The sequence below is a fragment of the Salvia miltiorrhiza genome, chromosome 6, assembly GCF_028751815.1.
Source record: "Salvia miltiorrhiza cultivar Shanhuang (shh) chromosome 6, IMPLAD_Smil_shh, whole genome shotgun sequence".
Lineage (NCBI taxonomy): Eukaryota > Viridiplantae > Streptophyta > Magnoliopsida > Lamiales > Lamiaceae > Salvia > Salvia miltiorrhiza.
This window is the reverse complement of record NC_080392.1, coordinates 30,916,733-30,928,277: the sequence shown is the minus strand read 5'-3', so window position 1 is coordinate 30,928,277 and position 11,545 is coordinate 30,916,733. Positions and strand designations below refer to the sequence as shown.

General features: G+C 39.6%; 1 protein-coding gene across 1 annotated transcript; it reads left to right on the top strand.

Annotated features, from left to right (window-relative positions):
• Positions 1 to 6,680: 6,680 nt before the first annotated feature.
• Positions 6,681 to 11,294, top strand: LOC130990756 (uncharacterized). Its single transcript, XM_057914984.1, has 6 exons — positions 6,681 to 6,687; positions 9,709 to 10,052; positions 10,158 to 10,373; positions 10,461 to 10,820; positions 10,873 to 10,901; positions 11,078 to 11,294. Exons 1-6 carry the CDS (start codon positions 6,681 to 6,683, stop codon positions 11,292 to 11,294), a joined length of 1,173 nt encoding a protein of 390 aa, XP_057770967.1.
• The last annotated feature ends 251 nt before the right edge of the window (positions 11,295 to 11,545 follow it).

Below are 11,545 nucleotides of genomic sequence, written 5' to 3'. Positions count from 1 at the left end.
TGACTTGCTCAGTGGGAGTATCGACGGTGAGACAAAAGTTGATATTATCCTGAACTCTCTTCCCAAGTCTTTTAATTAAGAACTTCCGCCTCAACGCTGTTATGAGCAAGTAAGATAATACTCTTTTTGAGTTGTTGAATGCTCTAGTTACGGCTAAGGAAGTTGTGGGAAAGAGATGTGCAAGCACTTGTTATTGCCAAAGGAGAGCCATCTTCTTCGTCGAATGATGGGAAGAAGAAGGGACCAAGGGGCAAGAAAGACAAGGAAAATAGTGGGAGTAGTGGTGTGATAAGATTGAGTATTGAAGATTTTTTCTTTCAATACTCAAGGCAAAGGTTAAGGTATTTCACTTGCTATAGTAACTGAAACATATCAGCTCATTTTCTACTCAGTTGTGAGTAGTGGATAACGAGAGAAACTGATAATGATTGTTACACCTTGCATGGCTTTTATAAGCTGACTAGGAAGCTGAGAAGTGATAGATGATTGTCTTTAAGTCGTTGTATGATAAATTAATAATAACCAAGAAACGATCATCGGGCAAAGCGGAACGTTAATTCAGTTTAATATTCCTTCAGTGTTTTCACAAAGATTAAGGCATCTGAAGCTTCAATGTGACTTTGGTTAAGGGTTTCTCTAAGTCGGGCTAGCGACTTTAAAACTAGCGCTGCATGGGAGGCAACCCATGTTTTTCTTACTTTCCGTTCTGCTTGTTCTTTGTTTTCTGTTTGTGTGTTTCTTGTTTTGGTGCATGGCTTGTTGGTTTGATTTTGGGTGTTTTTGTTTGTGTTGCAGAGGATGGGAATTACAGTGCTGCTGTGTTTTGCAGAAGAGTTTATTCGCCAGCGCTGACAATCACTCGCCAGCTCTTACAAGGCCGCCATCGCTGACGAGGCCGCCGGCGCTAACTTTCCCCTCACCGAGCTTTTAAAGCCCATAGGCCGCAAACCCTAAACCCCACGCAGCATACTATAAACTTTCGCTTGCCTCCCAAACCACTTCGCCGCCTCTCACAGTGCTTCTGTTTTTCATTGCCAATATTCAGGAACGTTCTTCTAACTCTTTATATCTTTTGCCCTGAGGACATGGCATTCTTTTTTCGAGGGGGGGTGTCTTGTTTTGATGAGTGCATGTTGTTTATGATCTTGATTTTGTTTGGGCGATTGGTCCCTCTGTTCTTAGCTTGTTCTTGGATGATTGCTAATTTTTATGAATTTGTGAAAGAAATAGTTTTTGATGTGAATTTCGGGTTAGTGTTGATTGGTGGTTATTCTGGTTTTTCTTTTAATATATGTCTCTTGTTTGTGCAAAGAATTATGAGTTTTGTTGCAACACTGTTGTAAGCAAGTGAAACGTGATTTGTTCGGTAGATGCTAGAGGGAGTGTTGTCAGTGTGATTGCCTACGATCGTATCCTTATTTGTGAAATGTTTGAATGCTGAAAATTTTCACAGCTCTGAGTCTCTGCTCCTCTAGTTTATCTATGAGCATGGGAAACCACGTGAGAAGACTTTGGATTACATCCAAATGGCTTTATTTCACGAATTATGGCTTAACTGTTGAAATCTAAGTGAATAGGTCTTAAGCACACAAAGTGTGAGAAAGGAAAAGTTGTGGAAATGAGATACTGATTATAAAGGCGATCACATTAGGGAATTCACCTCTAGCGGAGAATTGGGTCTGATCGAATTATTTGCATTGCTGTTGTGTTGCTTCTTAAACTTTAAGTTACTTGCATTATCTGAGAGACATGTGTTGATTGGAAATTTTTGAATTGGCTTGTTGAATGTTTGGATGGAAATTAGCATCGTGGAACGCTCTCTTCCTTGGATTCATTTTGATTTTGCTTGAGGACAAGCAAAAGGCTAAGTGTGGGGGGGTTGATTTATGCCTAATTGTTCTTATTCTTGGGGTTTGATTGTGCTAGTCTGAGTTTATTGTTCTGGAATCTGGTGCATTTATGAGTCTGTTTGATGTTTTGTAGGAGATTCTGATAAAATAGAAGGAATAATGCAATGTTGGAGATATTGGATCAGAAATTGCTTATTTGGGCTCAAAGTGGTGCCCAGCGCTGATAATCACTCGCCAACGCTGACAAGGTCACAGCGCTGACAATCCCTCGCCAGCACTAACAACACTCCCCAGAGCGGTCAAGGCAACTAGAGGTGACCAAACTCGACAGAGCTGAATTTCATTCGCCAGAGTAGATTTCCATAGCCAGAGCTGACCAAACTCGACAGAGCTGAATATCTTTCGCCAAGTAGATTTCCATTGCCAGAGCTGGCATTCACTCACCTACGTCGCCAGAGCTGGTAATCACTCGCATGGCCGCCAGAGCTGCCAACGTCTCCAGAGCTGGCAATCACACGCAAGGTCGCTAGCGGTGGTAATTACTTGCAAGGCCGCCAGCACTGCTTCAGAGCTGGTAATCACTCGCCAGCGCTGCCGAGACTTGTCGAGCACCTTATCCCTTGCCGCAATCTCCTGTGCGCGCACGCATGTCTTGCCGACTCTATTTTAGGCCCAGATTTGCTGGGCCCTTGTGTTTTCATTAGGGTTGATGAAAGGCAGTCTATAAAAAGGGCTTAACTACTCTTTATCATGATCATCTTCAGCTTCCAGCACCAAAAACATTTTAGGGTTTTTCTAGTTTTCAAAGTTCTTTGACTTTTCCGAGAATCTGTTCTAGTAAGCTTTCATTTTTGTTTTGATTTAATTTTCCATTTCGAAGTTGTAATCAGTGAAAGTGATTCCATTCTCGCGACGTTGTTGGTATTTCTTATTTACTTTAACCATTTTGAATCTGCATGAATTATGTTGCGCTTTCAATTTGCAATTTCAATTATGTCAAATTAGATGAGAAGTTTTTATTTACAGTTATTTAAATTGTTAGCGTAGTAGCTTTTAATTCCTAGTAGCCTTTACTTTATCATTTAATTCTGCTTAAGGTTTAATAGTTTATTTCTGCATCGGTACTTGTGTTTTGTTCTTTTCTGCCTTGCTATTTCTGAGTTTAGTTTTATGTTGAGTTTTCAATTCCAAGCATTAGTTTAATTATATTAATCAAACTTAAACTTTACTGCTTTCGCTGTGATACAATTAGGTGCCCTGTTGAATCTTCCTTGAGAGACGACTTGGGTTAGCTTACACACTACGATAGACCTCGTACGATTGCGAGTCAATCTAGCATAGTCTTTAGGTTGAGTCACAAAGTTTTTTGTTAATTAACTTAAAAGTGTGTATTTTCTACATATTTTTATAAAAGTGAATATTTCTCACATATGATTGTTCGCTTATTATTAAACATGATGCAAGTTTATGGGTATAATTATGTATAATAGCAAGGAAGGCCGTATTCTACAGAAATTGAAATTACTACAATGAACTACTATCTAATTTCAATGAACTACTACAAGGCCCTGCCCCGGATGCGCTGCACAGTGCAACCCTGTCCCGGAAGCGCTGCTCACCGCATCCCTGCCCCGTAGCGCTGCTCAACACAGCCCTGCCCAGAGCTGCTGCTCTGCGCAACCCTGTCCCCGAAAGCGTTGCTGCTGTTCCCGTGTGGCGGTTGTGCTGTTCGTCTGTCGTCGGCTTCCGGCTTTATCTCTTATTTTTGGGGCCAGGCTGCCTGAGGCTTTGGTTTGGCCGGAGCTATGGAGACCGCCTTCTGCCCTTCCCTGCGTTGTTTTGGATGTTGTTTTCCATTTGCGTGTTTTGCTCCCTTTTGCGAGGGTTTAGATGTTTTTTTCCTTTTCTTGAGCGCTCTTTTCTGAGGCTCTTCTCCTTGTTTGCGCCTGTGCTTTCAAGGTTTTTTCAAATCTTCTTTTTTTTAATAAAATTTCCATTTCAGCAACCTCTATCTAGACATTAGAATTAAGAGTTGGTTTTATATCTGAGGCTCTTCTCCTTGTTTGCGCCTGTGCTTTCAAGGTTTTTTCAAATCTTCTTTTTTTTTAATAAAAATACATATTCTCATATTATTCACACTATTGATTTAGTAATTGATCTTAATTACTAAATCAATAAACTCATTAGTAAGTAATACTCAAATGATTAAATAGCATCTCAAGCTATTTAATTCCTTTAATAAATATATACTAATAGAAAAATATACGGGGTATTACACTTGTATGCACTTGAATGTAGCCTCCATGGTCGTTGCTTTACCCTGGTTCTACTGCTGATTTGGAGATTGGTTTGGGGCAAGATAGTGATTACCCCCGTACCGCAGGTTCTCGTGGTTTCTCCACTGTTGATGATATCCCTGACTGTTTTGGTTATTGTGCTGCTTCTGTCAATGGCTCCCTCTATTGTTATTGTTGTTATGCCCAAAGGCATTAACTTGCTCTTCCTCGAACAGAGATGGGCATTGGTCCGTCATGTGGTTCATATCAGAGCATAATTGACATTCCTTGACGGACTTCTTGATCGTGGGCATCATCATTTCCACCATTTGCTTCACTGCATCACACAGCTCATCCACCTTGAAATTATTTTGATTCTGGGGCACAACGGGTGTGTTCCCTCTGGGCACAACCGCTGTATCTTTTCGGAATTCCTTCGCCGATTTTACAAAAAGCTTAAAAGCTTCACTGGGCAATTTGTTGAGTATCGATCCATCACACGCTGCATTGACCAGTAGCCTCTCATTTGGCCTCAACCCATTACAAACTATTGAATGAGGTATTGGTTACAGATTTGATGTTACGGACATTTGGCCCACATCTGCTTGAATCTGCCCCAATAGTCATAGAGTGTCCCCCTATTCCCATATGTATGATGCTTATACTTTTCCTTGCATTCTAGATCCTTCATGCGGGGAAGTACTTCTCTAAGAATTTTTGTTGCATCATTTGCTACGAAGTGATACTTCCCGTGGGCAAAGTTGTATAACCACTTCCTCGCACTGTCCTATAGGGAGAACGTGAACGAGATGAGGCGGATATAATTTGCCTTATTTCCATTTGTTCTGACTGTTCCGCATACCATCTCAAAGTCTTGCAAATACCTCTGAGGGTCCTATCCGGGCATATCGTTGTATGAAGGAGTGTCGTAACTCCCATTTGTCAATGATCACGAGCAAAAGTAATGCCTAATGGTTTCAGGTTCATGTCGTTAGGGAACATTATTTCCCTTAGAGTTTGTTCTTGGGGTGGTTCCACTCTTCCATTCTAGTTGTTATCTCCCATATCGGCTTGTCTCGGTCCAAACAGAGCTCTGACTGCTCCTCGTCCTCTGCCTCTGCCTTGACCTCTTCTTAACTATGCCCTCCTATGCCTTGCGTTCGCCATGATCTCATGATCAAACACAAATCACTGTGTTGTCCTACAAGATTAGGTACAGGCATACAAGGAAAGGGTTAAATCATAAAACAAAAGTTAGTACTAAAATACTAGTACGCCGACTCCCCGACAACGACGCCAATTTTGCCAGTCGTTTGTCGTCAAAACTTCCTGGCAAAATAAATTTGTAAAGTCCTATGCCCTACAATCAAGATTAGTTAATGACAAGTATATGGTCGAACCCATGAGGAGTCGCTGTATCTTGGTACTCGATGTCATAATTTATAAAATAGATTGCACTTTGGATAAAGGTATCTGATCTCGTACTGAATTTAAATTGGGCAATTTGGAAAAACTGAAATAAAATAAGAGAAATATCAATAATGAAAAGGAAAACTTGGTCTTGGCATAGTCTAAGTTAGGTATTGGATAAATTATCAGTCATCGGTACCTAGATGTTCATTGTGCCTTCATGTCTTTGGTTATGGGTCGTTTGATCGGTGAGATGTGCCCCTATTGTCACGGTATCATGTGCAGAAGCAAATGGTGGAGATGATGAAGCTCACGATCAAGAAGTCCATCAAGGCATGTCAATTATGTCCTGGTAGATTCCCCTCATCAAGTTGTAGTTGTGTTGGTATGCCCAGAACACATTATGGCATAGTGGATCTAAATTGTCACATGCATGCCCAAATGCATACTACCACAGCCCGCATTAGCCGCACTATGTGTAGAAGGATTTCTCCAAACTTTTGCCCATTGACTGCTTGTAATCTGGCCTTGCCCAGAGCGTTACCGGCTGCATAAAGGGCCGAGTTTGACCAAGCTGTATTGAAATCTGGCCTAATGCTTCGGGAACATATTTGCACAATTATTGAGATTGCTTTGATCTTACGATTTATTATCACCCATACCCAACGTTGACTTAGCCCATACCAGGTATATAAACTTAGCTACACATAATTAAAGTAGTAAAGGCAAAGCAGAATTCAAAATAAAATATGCTTGATTAAAAGATGTCTGGACTAAACAGATAAGCAAGCTTTGCCGACTCCAACTCCGGGCAAAGTAAATAAAAATATAAAACATAAAAGTAAAGTACCTTCTAGACTTGTTTGCTTACTCACTTCACTCAAACATATGAAATAAACGAAGAAATAATAAAAGGAAAGCAGTCGCGTAGGGGGTAGCTCTGGATCAGTGCACTCCACCTTCACGTCCGAAAATCCGAACTCCTATTTGGTTGGAGCTGCATCCATATTTATTGGGAAGGCAGTGGGTTAGGGCTTTGGCTCGGAACTGAACGGCAGTTGGGCTAGGGTTGCGCATGAGATACTTTCATTCTGCTTCAAACCCTAGTATCTACAAATCCTCTCTGGTCTGGCAAGAATCACCCATGGAAGGTAAGTGGATCTCCGTCCTTTCCTGGATTCGTGTGAGAGTGTGCCGCGCTTTGCCCACGTTCCGCCTGTTGCTGCTTCTCTCTTGGCCTCCTCTCATTTGCTCTTATTCTCTCATTCTATGATCACGTCTCTATCTCCTGGGTGCCTTGCCCTAAACACGATCCGATCCCGCATGGTACTCGATATGGGCATAGCGCATGCTTTGCCCTTGTATGAACTCGAGTACTTGTCTCTCTTGCAGAATGGAGCCTATTCTGCCCTGTATGTGCATGCACACCTATGTGCCCTACAATGTGTCATCCAGACACAAATACAAACGCACAATGACATAAAAACGACTCGCTCGAGACCTAAAATGTACTCAAAAGAGCACAAAAAATGGGCTCGTCAGATATAAAACCAACTCTTATTTTCTTGAAGGTGAATAGTTGTTGATAGATATCTCTATTAAATTTTTGTAATTGTAGAATATTTATCTTAGTGTGTTTTTAGAGGAAGTTCTTTTATTTATACTAGGGCTTGGGAAATATATAGAAAACTTGGTATAGTGGTCATACCGTACCGAAAAATACCATAAAATACCGAACTTAAGGTATACCGAATTTTTCGGTAAGGTATGATATCGTACCGAAGATTTACGGTGAGGTAAAAGTATGAATTTTCCAGATACCGAGGCATACCGTCATATACCGATACCGAGGTATATACCAAAAAAATTAATAAATACCGTATTAAAGGTATATACCGGAATAAGGTATGATACCTTATTAACGGTATACCGATATATACCGGTATTAAGGTATAATACCTTATTCTGATATACCCTAGTTGTCAGTATATACTAGTATATCGAAAATCGCAGTATATACCGTATCAAAATTTATAGTTTTAAAATATATAAATATATATTTTTATATTTATATTTTTTAAAATATTGATAAATTTTATAAAATGATGTATATAATCTATATTATATGAATATATACAAGTACATGAATTTATAAATATCATCAAATGATACAAAAATAAATAAAATATAGTTCATATAGTTATGATATAATATTCACCTTATGTGAGTTATATAGTTATATTTTATAGTATATAACTAACTAAGATTATTGTTCTACAATAAATTACATCTAACTTATAACATCTATATTTACATGAATATATATATATATATATATATATATATATATATATATATAAGTACGAGAATATAAATATCATCGATACAAAAATGAACATAGTATAATATATAGGTGTTGGGAACTTAATGAAATATCCTATTCCTTGTTTTGATGATACCAAAATCCTTAGATTTTCCTTGTAATAGACTAGAACTGTTTGAACTCAAGTGTTAGAATTTTTTTCTAGTTTAGTTAGCGTTCTGAAGACTAAAGACTAAAGACCGGAGGATTGAAGACTGAAGACTAAAGTTGCCGACTGATGTAACGAATTAAGGCAAAGTCAAATACTGATATTTGACTGAACAGTCCAAGAATCAGTTACGACTGATTACTTAATGGGGGCCACGAGGATTCAGCGGACTGATACTAAAGTCAAGTATCAGGTAAACGTTCTTCCTCGAACTGAACCTCCATAGTTAAAAGGAAGCCACACACTCCCAGAGTACAGCTGCCGCATTAAATGTATAGATATCAAGGATCGTCCTTTCTCTACAGAGCCTTCCTTTTTGGTGATTATATTTTCCAGAGATGTCTTATCTCCTGCTCCTTAGTAGTCGTTCTCACCAAACAAGGAACCTCGAAGATTGAAGCCTCAACAAAGTTCAAATCTATCTCCAACAGATGAATTTTTGAAGACCATTTCAGCCAACAGATCTATTCAATACCTCTCCTATAAATAGAGCTCGAGGATCACTTCAATCTTCACCGATTGAACTACACAAGCTGAAATGCTGCCGAATTCGTCACTCAGCAATTCAAAGCCATTCCAAATTTGAATCGAAGAAGAGAATTACAAAGCCAAAAATAAGTCACTGCTAATTACATACATTCTCTTAGAACTTAGGGAAATATTGCATATCCAAAGCCTAAGTATAATTGATTACAGAGAAGTTCAGACCAGTGCTCTGACTCCGTGAGATCTTAATTTTTGCGGAAAGGCATAGTTTTGTCTTAGTGAAGCTAAGAGTGAGAAATCCAACCCAGTGTGGATCTTCTGTTGTTTAGGTTTGTTGTGCACCCATAAGCACAAGCTCAATGAAGTTGTCAGTGTGATCAACTAACCGTGGATGTAGGAAGTATTTTTCGAACCACGTAAAAATGCCCTTGTTATTTATCGCTTTCAGTATTTACTTTCCTTATCTGTGCTCAAACCTTTTGATAACTGAAACTGATTAATAGCAAAGTAAAATATAAATCTTGACAACTTGTTTAAATCACAAAGGTTATTTCGAAAGAAAAGTTTTTCCGCTGCCAGTGTTATTAGTCTAACTGATAAATCTTCGGATAGTCAGTAAGATTCATAACATTCATCTGTTTTACAAACTCGACTGAAGACTAATGTGTATCAGTTAAAGTCTTTGACTTAACTGATAACTCTTTACTGAAGAGTATTCAGTATCAGTCGCCAACCTAAGTTTTGCTAAACCCCTTTTACTGAAAAAGGTTGTGTCAGTTTGTTTTCGATTTAAAATTACCTATAGGTGTATCCCCACCCCCCATACACCTATTCGAGACCCTCAAGGACCTAACAATTGGTATCAGAGCAGGTTGTTCGCAAGAACAATTTTGCTTTGACCAAGTTCTACTGAACTAGATCTTGTTCTTTAGAAGGTCTCAAAACCTCTTTCTTTTTCAAAAGTGCTTACTGCTTTCCCTATCTGTCTTTTTCTAGTTTCTTGTTCAATGGAAACTAATCACAGCTGAGTCTATTCACTCCCGATGCTTAGTATTAAAAAATACGACATATGGAAGTTTCGACTAGAAAGCTTCCTTACTGCTCAACATTGCCGAATGTGGGAAGTCATCACCAGCTGATCAATTGTCTTCACAGAAGTTGTCAAGCGGGTGCCATTGGATACTTCAAGAGATCCATTTGATGAAGTACAGATCAAGTCAAAGGTCGACTTCACCACAGAAGAGAGAAAACAAGAAGAGCTCGACAATCTTGCCAAAAGCATCATCTCCAGAACAGTCCCAGACAAGCACGTCACCAAAATCATTAAGTGCAAGACTGTAAAGGAGATGTGGGACACTCTAGAAGGAATGTGCATTGGATCAGAGGAGATAAATGAGAATAAGCTATCTATAGCTTGTCAAAAGTTTGACTCCTTCCTCATGCTCAAGAATGAATCAATCGACGAGATGGAGCTCAGATTCAATCATATCCTCAATGAAGTTTAATCCATCTCGAAGGAGAAATACACTCAACGAGAGATCAACCTGAAGAATCTACGAGCACTATCATGAGGAGACTGATAGATCTATGTTGTTGCTCATCAGAATAAGCCAGGATTCAACCAGCGACCAACGAACAAGCTTTTTTCAGATCTCGTGGCAAATGAATTCGACATCCAGAGAAATCTAGAAACAAAGAAAGTTGGAGGATTAGACGATGATGCTCCATCAGTATCGAAAAGAGCAGCGCTGAAAGTTTCAGCAAAGGAGAGCAAGAAACAGTCGAATGAACCGACTAAACTCAAACCTGAGACTTCTTCAGTCAATATGCTCTGTTGACTGAGAGGTTTAACAAGATGGAATCCAAGTTCCGCAAGTACATGAAGTTCCACAAACAGCACTACAAAGGAAAAGAGAGAGAGCAAGTGCAGATATTCCGCTGACAGAAGCGGACAAAGGAAAGCATCCACAACTGATCTAAAAGATGTGGAATGCTATGGATGCAAGAAGAAAGGGAACTACAAATCAGAATCCCCTGAATTGTCGCAAGCAGAGCGCAAAGAGATGAAAGCCAGGAGAGATCGCAATTATGCGAAGAAGAAAGTGAGGGTTGCTAAAGATGCAGGATCTTCCGAATATGCATCAGAATTATCCGCCTTCAACTCCACCAGCTCAGTTGATGAGAACCAAGCCCTCATGGCTAAGGACACCGAAAGCGTAGCTGACAACACTGGCAACAGCTACGACAATAGAATGAATGGGCCAGAGGTAAACTCTTACTCAAGAACTCTTAATACTGATAACTCCTTGTTGTTTACAGGAGACAACTCAGAATTTGAAGGTAGCTCGGTCAATGAAATTGACGAGTATGATCAACTCATGACTGATCACTGTCAGTTAAGGAAAATGTTCGAAGATCTCCAGATGCAGAATCAAAAAATGGAAAAGGAGATCAGTAAAGAGCGAACCAAGAATAGGACAGTCATCTACTTTCCACATGAAACCTGTCTTGATTGACTGATCAGGGAGAACAGCCGATTGGAAGAAAAGCTCAAAATTTCTACATCGGAATGTGAGAGAGCCTCACATGAAATCAAGAGGCTCACTTACAAACTGGAGGAAACAGTCAATGACTGCATGAAGAAATCTCCCATGATGAACAACTTTCCATCAAAAGCCATTGTGGAGAATATCGGAGGAAAAGTGGTTCCTGTCGATAAAGGAAAGAAAGTCATAATCTAGGACGTGACTGACTCATCGAATGATGACACCTTAGAAGAGTCAAGGGATTATGACATGGAGGAAATCCAGAAGAGAAAACTGATGGCGAGAAGAAATGTTCCACCTCCACAAAGCTACAGACGAGCCAATGAGGTCCCCAACCATTTCATTCTACTAAGAAGATTGGAAAACAGATTTCAATCAAAATATGGGGAAGGAACATCCAGACTGAAACAACAACATGCCAGCGGAGCAAAGAGGCAGAGTCTTCC